This window comes from Amblyomma americanum, chromosome 10, assembly GCF_052857255.1.
Source record: "Amblyomma americanum isolate KBUSLIRL-KWMA chromosome 10, ASM5285725v1, whole genome shotgun sequence".
NCBI classification, from domain to species: domain Eukaryota; kingdom Metazoa; phylum Arthropoda; class Arachnida; order Ixodida; family Ixodidae; genus Amblyomma; species Amblyomma americanum.
Window position 1 is genome coordinate 49540169 of NC_135506.1, and position 16799 is coordinate 49556967.

General features: G+C 48.8%; 1 protein-coding gene and 1 pseudogene across 16 annotated transcripts in view; both read left to right on the plus strand.

Annotated features, from left to right (window-relative positions):
- The window catches only part of HUWE1 (HECT, UBA and WWE domain containing E3 ubiquitin protein ligase 1), a 158033-nt gene that overhangs the window by 111858 nt on the left and 29376 nt on the right, over positions 1–16799 (plus strand). For all 16 annotated transcript variants that reach the window (XM_077640245.1, XM_077640244.1, XM_077640256.1 and 13 more), the window contains 6 exons: positions 1155–1224; positions 2766–2866; positions 3047–3273; positions 10281–10563; positions 12069–12358; positions 14637–14947. In XM_077640245.1, the coding sequence (XP_077496371.1) occupies positions 1155–1224; positions 2766–2866; positions 3047–3273; positions 10281–10563; positions 12069–12358; positions 14637–14947 (1282 nt within the window). The remainder of the gene's footprint in view (positions 1–1154; positions 1225–2765; positions 2867–3046; positions 3274–10280; positions 10564–12068; positions 12359–14636; positions 14948–16799) is intronic.
- Positions 5247–7383, plus strand: LOC144107252 (uncharacterized; annotated as a pseudogene).

Genomic DNA, 16799 nt, shown 5'->3' on the forward strand with positions numbered 1-16799 from the left:
CTTCAAGTGATAGCTGGCGGAAACCGTTCGGAATGAAAGAGGACAGCGAAGCACTTTATTGGCTGACATCACTTCACCCAGGATGTTCCAGATTAAAGTATAGATAGACTTGTGCGCGTAACAGTGCAAAACGTTGCACGACAGCCTGTAATGACAGTTCTGCCAACAACTCTCTCAGCGACGCACGTGTGACCTGCAGCCGTCTGCGAGAGGTAGTTCTCACCTGGCCCACTTTTTCATGCGCTTCGCTGAAGAAAGTGCTACGGAAATCAACTGTATGTTCATACCAACATGAAGTCATTGTGCAGACGTTTCCGCGATCAGGAAAGGCTAATTTGAAAGTGCTTTCCATGGAAGGTTCAGTGAGTATCGAGTTAGGCCTAGCGACATCAAGTGTGCAGCGCGTGGTCACCCAGCGGGCTGCACATCGCTGCAGAAGACGCACTGACGCCGTAGCTGTGCTCTAGGCCCGCATTTGTGCTGCGGGTGAACACCTTGATTTCATGTTTTTTTAATTTTATTTTATGGTGTCAACTCCTAATACAGGCACTGCTGCCTGCTGCTTAAATGGCAATACCGCACGTCACAGACTGTCTTCGAAGAGTAGGAGCACGTATATATCTGGCGCATCGTCCAGATCATTGTTTTCAAAGCGCATGTGACACCTACGTAATGCGCAGTAACACGGGTGCACACACATTTCGTTTAAGGTTGCGTTTTCGATGCCAAGAGGCAGGCCCCCTCTCCTGGATGCACGGCTTTAGTTTTAACAGAATGTTAACGAGCACTTTTGTAGCTTGTGGGGAAAGAAATTTAATTTTGACAGCCAGAGTAGCAGGTGCATTTATTATGCTAATGCGTCAGTTGTGCAAAGTTTCTTGATTATACAACGCCTGAATTGTAAGAAGGTTTCGCGCAGTCCCCTGAAAGTCGTACGATTGAGGCTCTGCTGTATATGTGGCAGGCAGTGTCCTGCAAGAGGTAGTCCGTAACAGCCAGGTGCCTATCCTCATTGTGGCGCATCAAATTCAAGCAACTACTATTTGTAAAAAGTTTTGTCACTCACTTTGCCCGTAAGCATTTCAATTTATATCTGCTGTGCATTTTGTTCCTGCATATGTTTATCTGCTGTTTTCTTTTGTGATGCTTTGCAGAGACTAGGGAGGCGACTGCCATTCTTGAAGATGTTGGCTCTGACGGATCGCAGCAGCCGACTGAGGAAGTGTGAGTTTTGTTCAACATTGTCGGATCCCACTGTCACCTTTGTGTGTAGTTTAGCTGTTTGCATGCTGCATGTTTTCCAAGACTCCTGTGCACACATCAGTTGCTTGTGGCAGCATTCCTCCAATGTCCAATTTGTCTCACCGCTGCACGGTTGTGCATTTTTTATTGAGCAGTGTTCTGGTTAGTTGGTTTTTTGTCTGTTGCTCTTGATTTTTCTGAGTTCCGCATGTAATGGCAGAAATTTTTCTTGTTTTATTTCCTCGTATACTATATAGTTGCATTTCAGCAGCAGTGGTTTCTAACCTAGATATGCTGGTCAACATGCTGACGGCCTTGAGTTTGAATTAGACATTCCATTGTATTGCTGAGATTCGAGCAAATACAGTAAAACCTCGATAATTCAGACTCTGTTAATTCTAAATGACAATTTATAGAATCTGTTGTCCCCGTAATTTGTGGTGTCAATTTTTATGGCAGATAAAGCCGCAGCGTTGGCTCAGTGGTTATGGTGCTTGGCTGCTGACCCCAAAGACGCGGGTTCGGCCCCGGCCGCGGCGGTCGAATTTCAAGGGAGGCAAAATTCTAGATGCCCGTGTACTGTGCGATGTCAGTGCACGGTAAAGAACCCCAGGTGGTCGAAATATCTGGAGCCCTTCACAACGGCGTCCCTCGTAGCCTTAGTCGCTTTGGGACGTTAAGCCCCGTGAACCATGAACGAACTGGCGGCTTCGAAAGATGTGGAGTGCTAAGCGGTGACGGTAGACTTAGCCGCAATGTTGTGCTGCTTATAACAGGTGCATTAAGTAGCACGGTACTTAATAAGACTCTTCAGTGCTTTGCACACATTCACGCACTCAGCAATGGGACACTGACTAAGCACAAGGCACGGTTACGTCAGGTCAGCCAAAGCAACCCCTGCAGTTCACCAAAGCCTGACCGCCATTCGGCAGCGTTGATGCACTCGGACTGCACCAATGCCGACAGAGAGTGCAGTTTTTTACTTTATTGGCACCTTGTGTCTCATCAGAGCTGTTGATAGAAAATGCCCCTATTGGCTGGATGGACTGCATGCATGCATGCCATTCTCGTCACTCCTTTTCAATTGACTACAGCCCTCCTACGCGTGTGCCCTAAAGCTGAGCCATTCCACTAACCTGACGTATCCAACCTTGGCCGCCGCCCTTGCATATGCCGAGAATGTGGGCATATGAACGCCCGAGCAGACAGCAAAGAGCATTTTGTCAGTTAACAGAGTGCGACGGTAGCGACGCTGATGCGCTGCATGCGGTCAAACAATGTTCACACTTGTCTGTTTTTTTTTTTTTTGCTTTGCTTCGATTTCAGGTCACTCAAAAACCCGCTTAATTCAGATATTTTACGTGCTCTGAAGTGCTTTAAAATTAACGGGGTTCTACTGCACGTATGGAAGTTTGTTCAGATTCTTTTGCTAGTGTGCACTGTCCTCTTCATCTTTAAATACTTACCAAGTTCAAATTTTGAAGCATTAAAATCTTAATTTAAAAAATTTTGTTCCCCTGCAGGGAAGCTGGGGTTCCAGTGCCAGCGCAGCCCCCACCATTACAACGTGTCTCTGATGCAGCTGGGCCCTCAGCCTCCAACGACTACTCGAGCATCTTGGGGGGTGCGTCTTTGTCCTCTTCTAGCTGGTGGCATTACCTGTTGCAAAGTGTCGGCCAGCAGAGTTTCCACCGTCTGCTAATAAATTCGAGATTTTGGCGTCCGGTGGCTTAGCTGAAATCTGGCCCTCATTCCTCATCAGGAATGCCCCAGCGTGCATAACGCACTTTGCATCTCCACGCAGATGTGGAGATTCCCGAGGGTGTGGACCCGTCCTTCCTGGCTGCGTTGCCGGAGAACATCCGCCAGGAGGTGATAGCAGAGCAACTGCGGCTACAGCGGCTGCGTACGCACGCCCAGCAGCAGCAGCAGCAACAGCAGGCGTCGGCCTCTTCGGCTGAAGGGGCCGCCACATTCACGGAGGTCAATCCAGAGTTCCTGGCTGCCTTGCCCCCCAGCATCCAGGAAGAGGTGGGGGCATATCTCTTCTCTCTCTGTTTTGGCCCAGTGGCACTGAAGTGGCATTCTGTGGGCTGCCCTGTCTTGCTCATGCCGCTTGACTGTGCACGGACTTCGAGATCAGCATGAATTTGTTCTTGTGGGAAGATCTGGAGCACCAAGTGCTAATTTTTGTAATTCAAAGAATGGCAGAAATGTAGACTTGTGCGAATAGTGTCTTTTTGTTTGTTTGTTTGGAGCGATTAATTATATTCAGATAATTTCGTAGCGAATATTTCGATTGCTTTTGGCACACGACGTCACAAGCCTTTACCTGAGCGCACATGCTGCAGTGTCATCCTGTGAGAAGTATGTCAAACTGAAATCACACGAAGCAAGCATTTCAGAAACGATATTAGCTTGATACGAATACTTCAAAATTTCGGATAATAATAATGTTAATAATAATAATAATAATGTTGAAATTTCCTGGAAAAAGTTTTGCGGCGCCATCAAATTTTGTGTTAATAACTATGTACCCTCAAGGAATCTTCGTAGCCGACGCTTCACTCCCTGGATTACCCGTGACATTATCCATACCAAACGTAAGATGAAGCGACTAAGGAGGCACCACAACACGACAACTACACGCTTCCATGAACTAAGGCAAGAGTTATTGGCAAAGGTTAGGGAATCTAGAAGTAATTACTTTGGTCATCGTCTTACTGCCTTCATAAAAAGCGATGCCAGAAAATTCTGGCGTCACCTAAATGGAAGCAAAAAGGAAATTAAGAAAATTAAAATCGGAGATGCAACAATATCTGATCCCCCTGAAATCGCCGAACATTTCAACGGTTACTTCCAGAGTGTATTCACTGCCGCAGAAGAATTCAGGGTTCACAGTACACACTCAGCAGGCGCGGATGATCTCGTGGTTTCTAGGGAAGGGGTCACAGCTATGCTTTTAAAACTCGGTGCTAAAAAACCTTCTGGTCCTGACGATATACCGAATTCTTTTCTGCGACGGTACGCGGAACAGCTATCTCCATTCTTAACAGATATCTTCAACTTATCACTTGCCACAGGGGAAATACCACATGACTGGAGGAAAGCACGTGTGGTTCCCATTTACAAAAATGATCGTTTATCTGTGTCAAATTACCGCCCCATTTCAATCACGAGTACGTGCTGTAAGCTCTTTGAACACGTCATTGCCACCTACATCAGAGATTTCCTAGAAAGCCGCAACTTTCTATCACAGTATCAGCACGGTTTTAGGAAGCACATGTCAACTGTTACCCAACTTGTTTGTACTGTTCATGATTTCGCACAAGCTCTTGACATGAATGGCCAGCTGGATGCGCTGTTTTTAGACTTTTCGAAGGCCTTCGATAAAGTGCCGCATGGAAAGTTGCTGTACAAATTGGAATGCATTGGTCTTCCTTCCTGCGTTTTGCAGTGGATAAGGGCGTACCTTAGAGATAGGCAGCAGTTCGTTGAAATTATGAATTTCTCGTCAAAAACGCTTTCTGTGACTTCTGGTGTCCCCCAAGGCAGCGTCTTGGGGCCGCTATTGTTTTTGATATACATCAATGATTTGTCTGATGTCGTTCATGGTGGCGTTGCTATCCGATTGTTCGCGGATGATTGTGTGCTTTTTAAGGGGAGACGCGGGTCGAAAAGTCGCGGTTTTCTAAAAAAAAATCACTTTTTCGTTTTAAGCTGCATTGTCATCTTTGGTGTATAAGCTTTTATTTCTGTAAATATCAAGCCGAAATTCGCACGAGAAGTTACCAAAAAATGCGCCTAAGTGAGCGGCGGTAACTCTATAATCCACCGAAAGTTTAGAAAGTCCGCGCCGTTTGCATCGTTCTCACGCAATCCAGCCTCACCGCCCGCCATTTGCAATCATCGGGGCGTGCAGCGTCAGCCCTTTCCTCCAAGGTTCAATGGCTGTCAGTCTCGTATGTTCACGGAGAATAAAAGAAAAACGAGAAAGGAGACGAGACTGTCGCGTGTTTTGAATTGCGCGCCATGCAGCGCGGCGCCGCCATTGGACGGCGGTGCTCCTTTTGTGCAGTAAAGCCGAACCACCGCTGCTGCGTGTTCTCGAAAGCCGCACAGTTTCCCGTGTTCTTTCCGCGTTTTCGTGATGACTAGCCCGAAAAAGTGCAGTTCCGACGCCCGGAAGTATCGAACTCGGCACAAGTACCGAGGGAAACGGCGTAAGACTGTTAAAAAAACGACAGCCGGGAATGACGCCCGCGACGCTCCGGCGTCGGTTAGGCCTACCGCCGACACCGGTCACCGCGACAGTTGTGAAATCGACGCTGCTATGGATTTCGTCAGTGCATCGCAGAAAAAGATGGGATTCTTCAAAAGTGACTCAAGGTCGGTCGGTGCCCCTGCTGCTAGCACGGTGTTGTGCGAGATCGGCGCATTGACGGCACTGGTGGCAGGATCGGCATGCCCTACTTGCCGCGAACGGAAACTCGCCGTCTGAGAAGCGCAAAGGGCTTTCGTCGTACTTAGAGCTACGCTGCGAAAATCCCGACTGCCCAGAGTCTGTGCTTTCATTCACGCACACGTCGAAGCGGATCATTTCGGCCGGTGAGTGCGGTGACCCCGGGGCGAACACTCGCTACGACAGCGGGAGCTCGCGCGACGGCTTCGCCGTAAACGTGAAGGCTGTTTTGGCAGCGCGTGCTATAGGTGCTGGATATGACCAGCTTTCGCGATTTTGCGCAATCATCGGCCTTCGAAAACCACTGCATCACAAGACATTCCATGCTATTTCCAAGAAGCTCCATGGTGCTGCAATGGAAGCTGTTCGCCAAAACTTGGAACAGGCACGAAAGGTGGCAAAGGACGCCGTTGGCGGCGGCGATGTGCCGGTCATGTTTGACGGCACGTGGCAAAAAAGGGGCCATAAAAGCCACAACGGAGTGGGCACAGCTGTGTCCCTGGACACAGGCCTTTGCTTGGACTTTGAAGTGCTTTCAAATTACTGTCTTGCTTGCAGTATCCACAAGCCCATGGGTGATGATGATGAGGTATGGCAAGCCTTTCATCGCCCTGTATGCGAAAAGAACACTGAATGTTCATCTCATGCAATGGAACCTGAGGCAGCAGTGCGCATATGGCAGAGGACTTTGTCATATGAGACCCCACTGCGGTTCACAACTTTCTTGAGCGACGGTGACAGCAAAGCCTATACTGCCGTCTGTGGGGCTGAGGTGTACGGTGACACTGTCATCGAAAAAGAAGAGTGCACTAACCACGTTGCAAAACGCCTAGGCACTGCTCTGCGAAAAATGACAACACCACTGCCACGAGGTCAAAAGCTATCTGTCACAGCCATCCAGAAACTGCAGACATATTATCAAATAGCCATAACAAATAACAAAGGCAGCGTGCGCAGCATGTACACTGCTATATGGGCCTCCTATTTTCATTGTTGCTCCAGTGATGGGGCCAGCAGCCACAAATTTTGCCCTGCTGAACCAGATTCCTGGTGCAAACATAGGCGTGCTGAAGCACTGGGGGAGCCTACACCACGCCATACCCCTTTGTTGACAAAAGCTCAGGGCTTGGCAATTATGCCTATATATAAGCGCCTTACTGATGAGAAGCTCCTGGCTCGGTGCCTTCATGGCAAGACGCAAAACGCAGCGGAGTCGCTCAATAGTAAAATATGGCTGCTGTGTCCAAAAACAAAATTTGCTTCTCGGACATCTGTGGAGACAGCCACGGCTATTGCCGTGCTGTGGTACAACAAAGGCCATGCCGGGTTTGAAGAAGTCCTTCAAGAGATTGGGGTACTTCCCCCAGAAGAGTTGGTTGCACGCAGCGACCATTCTGATTGCATGCGGATAAAGAAGATGAACTTGAAGCGAACCGCAGAAGCAAGGGCGCACCGTCGGAGCGCAGTGAAAAGGGCTCGCACCGAGGAGACCAACCGTAGGAGCCGGGAAGGGCCAAGCTACAGCGCAGGAGCCTTCTAGAAACTGTGTGTGCTTTCTGTAAAGCTGCTCTTGGGTGTGACCAAGATTCATCGGAAAACAATCGCATTTTGAAGAATAGAATGTTTTGAAACTTTCAAACCTGTTTTTCTCATTTTGAAATTTTTTTATATTTTCGTGTCTTCCGAGAAGCCTTTTGTACTCTTAGAATTGGTGTATACTAACGAAATTTGGCATACATATTCTTGAAGGTATGTAGAATGCCGATATCTACTTGAAATTTCATTATCGGTCGTCAGTAATTACAATATAACGAAGCTATGTTTCAGGGAACTGAAGAAAGCAATGGTTGAAGTGTCAATTTTTTTGTCTAACTTCCAATAACTGAACACGTTTTTTGACTAGATATTGGCACTCTGTGATCTACAAAGAGCTAAATAAGCTATAGCACAATACCTTTTGTGAAAGTTTAGTGCATAAAAAAGTGCCCATAAAATCGTTATAATTTGTCATTAAGTATAATATAACTTTAGAATTGTAGCAGCTACATAAAAACTAACTGCATATTTGAAATCTGCATAAAAAACTGTCTAGTTGGCTGAATTTTGAAGTCTCTGGTACAAATAATAAAAAAAAAGTTGTTTCGAGGAGCCTCTCCCCTTAAGAACATCACAGCACCAAATGACCATACAATATTACAAGCAAACCTAGAGGCTATTCATGAGTGGTGCATTCGATGGGGAATGCAACTAAATGCACAAAAAACAGTTCTGTTGCTAGTTACAAGGAAGAAAAATATCAGCACCTATTCTTACTTGCTTAACAACAATATTATAACAGTAGACACGCATAAATATCTTGGTGTGACGCTAACAAATAAACTAACTTGGTCTCCGCATATATCCGCCATTTGTTCTTCCGCTATTAGTAAGCTGTGGTCCCTAAAGAGGAAACTTAAAGGTGCACCTGTCGAAGTTAAGCTATTAGCTTATAATGCCTGCATTAGAGCCAAGCTCGAATATGCCTCCATTGTATGGGATCCGCACAATAAGAAGGACATATTGCAGCTCGAGCGAGTCCAAAGAAAGGCTGTCCGGTTTATTTTTAGCAAATATAAAAGGCACGATTCTCCTTCCTTATTGATGCAGCAACATAGTATAGGAACATTGGAATCCCGTCGAAAAATTAGTCGGCTCGCTTTTTTGCATAACTGCGTCTCAGGTACGCTGAGGTTAAACATGCCAGACTGTGTTAAGCCACATTGCACCAGGAAAACTCGACACACACACCCTCACTCCTTGGCCCCAATTTTTGCACGAACCAATACCTATAAGCATAGTTTTTTTCCCAGGACTACCAGTGAATGGAATTCCCTGCCTTCGCACACTTTCGCAGCCTGTGACTTTGTTAAAGAACTGGAGCGTCAATTTTTGCGCTGTTAATTGTAGTTCGCTCGTTATGAATTTTTTGTGTGAAATTTGTTTCTGAACAGCTGTATGCTTGTTATATGTGTACTCATGTTTTTGCCTCGGATGCCCCTCCTGCCTGGGCCATGTATATGTATGGTCTGCAGTATAAAAATAAAATATCAGAAGTTCAGATCGAATTGATTATTGAATAGTTTACTATTTGACCGAATAGTCAGAATTATCGAATACTTTCAGAAGTGTACGGAAAACCTGTAATGTAATTGCTAAGGTGCAATGGACGTATGGACAGGAGAAGGGGGAGCTGGGGACAGGAGATGGGGAAGGGTTGAGGTGCCATAAGTTATATGGTTGCTAATGGGGTTCTGCTGCAAAGCTTGCGATTCTGGCTTCACCGTTGCACCTTTTGTCTGTATTCACCGACTGCAAAAGCATGGTGGTACATTGGTCAGATGGGGCTCCGTTGGAGGGAGGTGTCTAGTTATTTGAGCTCAGGTGGAGAGGGTAATAGACGGAGAGAGAGAAAGCTGCTGGCAGTCTGTTTTACACTGCTTTATACGCAGGGGAGAAATAAATTTAAGGGTGGTTTATTTTTTTCTTGGGTTTTTAACAGTTTTATACAAAGTTCATGGAGAAATCATCAATTCATGACACAGACCTTAAACAAGCGACCCCACGCTCTGCCATTGTGTTCGTGGTATCTGAAGTAAAACATCTTACAGTGAAATGAAGCGTCGATAATTCTACGGTATGCATATCTATGAAACCACAACTTTACAGTATTTTTGAAAACATGGATAAAGGTAGCATTTCTGAACAGCCTGTCGAGACTGTTCAGATGGAGACATTGCAAGACTAAATTTTTGCCAACCGAAATGTGCTTTCATTACACTTTATACAAAAAGCGAGTTTTAATTTCATATAAACAAAAGGTCAACAAAACAACGGAAAAGACAGTGAAGCTATCAGAACAGTGTACAGTGGACCATGGTGCATGAATTTGAAGGGCGGGTCTGTGTATGCTCGCTTGCAAATAAAAAAAGATCACTGTAGGCAGATTCTGATTTGCCAATACCCAAAGACAATGAATACGAGGGGGGTCTCAGACTCCTCATCAATATTGGAGGGGGTCCTGAGACCCCCCTCACTTTAAGCCCTGGGCTTTCGTATATATTGACAAGGCATGATGTGCTGGAAGAGCGTGGCAGCAGTCGAAGGCCAGACAGTAGTATCTTAGGGTAGAACCAGGCTGGTGCATAATTCGTAAAGGTATTGCAGCCAGAATTTTCAGCTTCTCTGGATTTCCTACGAGTGGCCATATTTTCTCTTTCTTCCATTTATTTTTTGTACTTGGATCCTTGCCTGTGTAACAAGATGAGGAGTCGAGGGCACTGGCATTTATTCAAGAGCCTGCTTCCCAACTGGCTCCACATCATATTGTTTAGCGGGTGCCACAGCGAAGCAGTGTCACGCCTACTGCATCTCTACGTATTCATCACTGCGAGCTAGCAATTCACCTTCGTTGTGAAGTGGTGGGCGTACTGAAGGCAGTGCAGTCACCCCACAATATGTGAGAGTGTTTGCTTGAAAACTCGGAAAGTTTCATCTTGTGAGAAGAGCGCTGCCAACTGTCTATTGCGCTCCTTTGCAGGTGCTGGCACAGCAGCGCGCTGAGCAGCAGCGACTGGCTGCTCAGAACTGCAACCCAGATGCCCCCGTAGACCCAGCTTCATTCATCCAGACGCTGCCACCGGGCTTGCGGCAGCAGGTGCTGGCCGACATGGATGACTCGCTGCTGGCCCTGCTGCCCTCAGAGCTGGCCTCGGAGGCACACTCGCTGCGGCGGGAACTCGAGGCCCGCCACCGGCAGATGCAGGAGCGCTTCTTCTCCTCGCACGGCGGCACAGCTCTGTCGCGCATCCTCCGCTCAGCAGGTGAGCACAGGAAGGGGGAGGACGCATAACGTTAGGTATTGTGGGGAGAGTGTAGTTCAATGTGGACCACAGGCCGTTCGCTTTGCCAGTAGATGCAAGACGTCGGCTGCTTGGGCAGCAGTGGATCAGCAGCGCTTTGTTTTAGGCATGAGACTGCGGGTCTCATTCCCAGGTGTAGTAGCTGCACTGAAGCATGGAGGAAGGAAGCAGCTGAGGCCGAGAAGGCCTGAGCTTCTTCAGGACATATACTGTAAAAATCCGCGTATACAGTAAAAGCTCGTTAATTCGAATTCCACGGGGCCGCCAGGCCAGTTCGAATTAACCAAAATTCAAACTAATGAAAGTGAGCAAAAATGGACGCGTTTGATGCCCGGAGGGCACGAAAAACATTTATTTAGCAAAACAATCTGTTATCATCTTCTGCTTCTTCTCTCTGAGGGCTACCGTAGTCACTCGGTCTTCTAGCCGTGCGAATGCGACGCAGGGAGTCTTCTTCCCCCTCTTCAAAGCTGAAGAAAAGGCGCGCGACATTCAGCGCTCCCATAACTTCTGCCGCGGACGGACGCACGGGCTCTTGCTCCTCCTCGTCGTCCTCGTCTTCTACCTCTTCTGGGACAGATTGCTCCCCAACAATTTCAGCGACAATGTCCTCATCACTTCGGGCACCGCACTCTGCTGCATCGCTGTCTACTTCAATGTAATCATCAAAACTAACGTCCTGCAGCACAGCACGCACAGCCGCAGGCAGAGGCTCTAGACTCCCATCGTTGCCACTTTCTTCTATACTTCCGGCAGCAAAGCCACAGTGGTGGAAACAGTTTGGCTAATACTTGGCTAATCGGAGCCTTTTTCTGTTGCTGGCAAAATCTTCGGCTTCGTAGACATCCTCGATGGCCTTCCTATTTCGGACGTAGGTCGACAACGTGCTTGGTGGAATCCCGTGCTTTTTTGCGATTTCCACTTTGCTGGCCTTCCGTTCGTCCACCTCGCGTAAAATCGCCACTTTCTCCTTCACCGTCTTGGCGCAGTATTTCCCACGCGAACACATCTCGCGGACACAAGCTTACAGCAAGCGGCGTGCAAAGCGAGGGCTAAAACACTAAAACGTCGTTCCTCTAAGCAGTCGCGGCAGGAAAGACTGGTTAGTATTTGTTCCAGCACCCTAGCGGCGCCCCGATGGTAGTGCCATCTGTCGTTCTACCGTGAAAGCTTCCAACGATGGTTTTCAACAGCGGTGCTTGGCGGCGCGCAGTTCGAATTATGGGTGGCGGCGCCTATTTTTGAGTGAATTAACGAGCTGTTACGCGCATAGACTTCTATGCACTGCGGACCGGACCACGATGACTATTTCGAATTATCCAAAATTTCGAATTAATGAGTTGTGAATTAACGAGCTTTCACTGTAGTACCGCACACTAGTAAGTGGCTTGAATATTTGTAGTTTCGCAAGTTTTTGTGCTTCTGCTCATCACGCACTCTGTGGTACCTGTGCCATGCCTGTGCAGCGGGTCGTATGGGCACACGCTACACCATCCACACGGTGCCCCACCACCGGGGCCAGTGGACGTGGAATGCACTCTCCTCCCGGGGCGGCGCGGGTGGCGGCTCATCGGGGGCTGCCCTGGGGCCGCCCACCTCGCAGCAGGCGCGTGGCCGCCAGCTGCTGGACCATGAGGCCCTGGCCTGCCTGCTGGTGCTGCTGTTCGTGGATGAACCGCGCCTCAACACGGGGCGGCTACATCGCGTGCTCCGCAACCTCTGCTACCACCCACCCACACGACACTGGGTTGTCAAGGTGTGCCACTGCTGCTGCTGCTCACTGCGTGCGCTGCTGGCACTGCTGCATTGTGGGCATCTTGAGAGGCCACCAGGCTTTCCACATGCCACCAGTCATGTGTTCTGAGCATGCACTGCTCTTTTCTTATTGCACTTGCTTAAAGGGCGACCCACAAGGAGCGAACTTGCGCTGCGGATTTGGAGCAGCGCGGCGGAACGCCAACGCACCGCCACCGTGCAGCACCACAAGCGGCGGAAAACGGGCGGCTGCCGCCAGACCGCAGCCGCCAGGATTTCAGCATTACTGGAAATGGCGTGATTCTATATGCTTATTAATATGCTGAAAAGAACAGCTTTGCATTTAAGATTAAGCTAGCATCGATCCCATGACGACAAAGAGAACGAATTATTCTTTGTGACCCCTTTCTGAACCAAAATAGTTAACCTCTTTGTACCTCCCGCGCTTCCTGACGTCACGCGACGCGTAGTGGCTAAGCCTAGCAGCTTTAAATTTAAATCCAGAAGCATTCTGAAACTCTGGCGCGTTTCTTTGCTAAAATTTTGCGGTGCGGGCGTCTTCAGACCAAGCGGAAGCTCCATGTGACTTTTGCTTGCCATGAACGTGAGGCACAGTGTAGCGGCAACGGCGAGTTCATGCTGAAGCGAGCGGCCGCTTCGGCAGGTGCGGCCATGTTGTAGAAGCAGGCGGAAGCCAGACGCAGTCGCGCCCTGATTGGTCCGCGCTGATAGCTCTCGTTGGCCGCTTCCGGCCGGCGGCTGAGCGCCAGGCGGTCATATCTAGCCCGGCTTGATCGGTGGCGAACGGCCGCCCGGCGGCCGGACGCCAGTTTTCTGCGAGAAAAACGCTCCATGTGGGTCCCCCTTAATGCCTTCCTCTTGTTCCTGCTTCTGGGTCTACTGTCTCATTAGCTCCACCTGTGCACATGAATGAGCGTACTCACAGAACTTCGTCGAATGCATTGTAGCAGATGCAAAGGCATCTGTTACGACAGGCCTAGTTGCAGTCAGTGCCATGGGAGGGTGCTAATGTACCTCATAGTTGCGATAATTAGCACGAGTGCACTGGGTGCTGTATGTGACTTGGGGTTGGACAGACAGTAAAGAAGGGCAGAGGAGTAAAGGTTATCTGTACATCAGCCACGTGTGTTTTTGTCCACTAGTAGGAGAGGTCGGCTACGAACGTGGATAGGGCGTGCTGGCCATCGAGAAAGAGAAAGAGACATTGAAGGAGTGGAGGGGAGTACGGAAAGGAAAGGAGGGAGCGAGCACAGGATTGGGCACCACCACGAAGCATTTGACAGCCCTGACGAAGCAATGACAGCGGCCACTACAGCATGGGAGACTGCATGCGTTGACGCCTCGTCAGATGTGCTGCAGTTGATGTTTCTGCGGTGTTACCTTTCAAATACTATCGACGTATCCATTGCTTGCTTACTGTTGCGTACCCTATTTTCTTTTTCTTAGCTCTTGGCACCTTGGCTGTAGTTGAACAAACTTTGACTATGTTATCGTAACATATATAAATTTTTCATATTCATGAGGTCTCAATTTTTACCCCCTTGCGTTATTGTATTCGTCGTCACTTCATATATGTGCAGTTATGGCAATTTTTTTTTTAGCTCAAATTTGAACACAGTGTGGCCCATTGGAGTCACATTGCATTGAAAAAAAAAAAGCTAACCTCATTCGAATGCTAAACCCTTAAGGGCAGTTCACATGCAAGCAAATTGGCGAACAGCGGCGCGGCGCTGCGAAGCGGTTCGCGAGCTTTCGCTTCACATGCATCGCCGCTGCGCGTTTCCCATTGCTGCGAAAACCAATGTTGCTGGCAAAAGACATGCGCTTGCAACTGGTTTTGGTGGCCTGCAAACACAAAAAAGCGTAATATATAAGCATTATTTTGTCATTTCTTTTCAGTTTATTTAAATAAATTTAATTCTTGCATTTTCAGCACTAAACAGCACTTTATACAATTTATTTTTTAAACAAAAGTTTGTACGTGCGGCGTACATTGGTTTAGATGCGGTGCTGCCGCGTCGCCGTCGCGAAAATTTGCAACTTGCCCGAACCTCACCGCTCCAGCCGCTGGAGCTTCCTCCGCCACTTGAGAGAGGCTGTATTCGCCGCTGCGGCGGAATTCGTGAGCGGTTCGCTTGCATGTGAAGCAGGCTTTAGCATGGTGGTCCTTAGAGTTCATCTACATGCTTTCATATTTTTTGGGGGTGTGATTGTGGTGTGCTTTCTTGGAGTGCCATAGCTTGTTCTGGTCTGCGCAGTCCTTGCTGTCCATCCTGGAAAAGACTAAGGACAACAGGCCCCTGGAGGCTGCTGGTTCTGTGCTGGACAGTGTGGCGACCGCCGGAGCCACCGGAGCCAGCCCGGGCTCGCATCAGCAGCACACAACACGGGGCAAGAAGCTGAACAAGGGCCAGGCAGCGAGTCAGCAGCAGCCGTCCTGGCTCTCCATCAGCCTGGATGCCGCGCTGGGCTGCCGCACAAGCGTCTTCCAGATTGTGCGGCATTGCAGCAGTCGCCGGCCCTGTCCACAGGTCACCATCCACCCTCAGGCATCGCCTGTGGTCTGTCGGTGAGTGCTACGGGGGAGACTTTGTGTGGCTGTACATGACGGAGCTCCTTGGCAACACAAAGCTACCGGATGCAGTAGTAGGACGGTGGTGTCATGTTGGCAGCCTAGGTGTTTCAGCAATCTGCCTCATCTGTGGGAGGTGCTGGCTTCAAGGAGGTGCATGCAGCACTCTTATGCAAGCATTATCTGCATGGGGCACCTGTAGTTCTTTGTCATTGCTCCGTCGTTTCAGGTTAGCTGGTCCATCACTGTATCCTTTGAGGGCAGGTTTGGGAAGGACACTTCTGGCAAGATTAAGGGTCGTGCTGGCTAGTTCTACAATGAAGGTTGTTCCTGCCGAGTTCTTGGTATTTATTTATTTGTTTATTAATACTACAGAGTGGCTTTGACTAAAAGCAGGGATGAGCACAAAGTATCACAATGAAGTACAGTAAAAGCTCGTTGATTCGAAATCGGTTAATCCGAACTTACGGTTAATTCGAACTGACGCTCGGGTCCCGGCACAGCCCGGTGTACAGTCGACGACAGATTTTTCGGACCCTGTAGGGACTGCGAAAACGACCGAAAAATCGGGCAATCCGGAAAATCAAATTTTACCGAAAAAATCGCGAACTTATTGCCATTATGCTGGAGGAAGAGGTCAGTTGTACTGCACACATTCTAAAGCTTCTAATGACTAAATTTCGCCGCGTGACACGTGCACAGATGACTGGCGGGGACCGCTTTCACGAGCTCGGCCTGGCTGTGCTGCCCTCGGCATGTCGCCGATGAACGCATGGGTTGGGACAAATTCTAAACGGGAAAGGAAACGCTGCTGCGGGAACTGCATTGCGCCTGCAGTACGATGGGCCCAGAAGGAGAACGCGAAGAGGGCAAAAGAACAAGAACCGAGAAACGGCTGAAGCAAGCGCTCCGTCGGCATTGGCCTCCGTCATTAGACCTAGCGACTAGAGCCAAAATCGCATTGTATTAGGCAATATGCACTCTGCAATGGCTTGTGTATAATGAGAGGTGTCTTGCCTGCCATCGAAACTCCAGTTATTTACGGTTTTACGATAGAAAAGTCGGTTGTGGTGCGTTTTGCCGCGGGTACGCTGACCTCGCTTAAAAATGCACCATTTCCTCCCGCGCTCGCCGTCTCCGTGAAGCCGTATGCCTCCCACGCGCTTCACTGCTACCTCTTTCCGTATTTGAAACGAAAGATTTGGCAAAGATGAGTTCCACGAACTCTGGCTGCTGTTAAAAAAGTTCGTGCGGTGGAAGACGTTCAAGAACCGTGCGAAGTTGAAACCATGTGGGCGCAATGTGCTGACGCACAGAATTCCAGCATCCCAAGAGGCCTCCTTTAAGCTTGAATTTCGCTTTATTTGGTGGTCATTTAATTAAAGGTCGTTTACGCCTGGCCTTTAATAATATAACGCGGTAGCACTATCCTGCGACCTCCGCTTATCGCCAGCCGCTATCGTCTGCCAGGCACGGGAGCGCCCGTGCCGTGGGCACATTCCAAAACGAAAATGTATTGGTCACTGGACTGCTCATCCACACTTTGCGCCGCCGTCCTCACTAGCGTTGCCGTCGTGATCGCTGGTGCGGTCCCACAGCTTGTCATTCTAACACCGTCGTGCAGCGAAATCCCGCGCTTCGCAAACAGCCACATCACGGCATTGCGTGGGACAGCTGAAAATTTTGCCTTGCTGCAGCTGCCACAGCTCATCACCCGTTGCGAACATCGAACTTGCGGCCCGGCGCGCCGTTATTCATTTCTTCGGTGTAAAGATTGACAGCCATCTTGAATGTAGTGGTGAACGAGCGCCGGTCACTTACCGGACTCGGAGCACAAAAGAAAAATGAC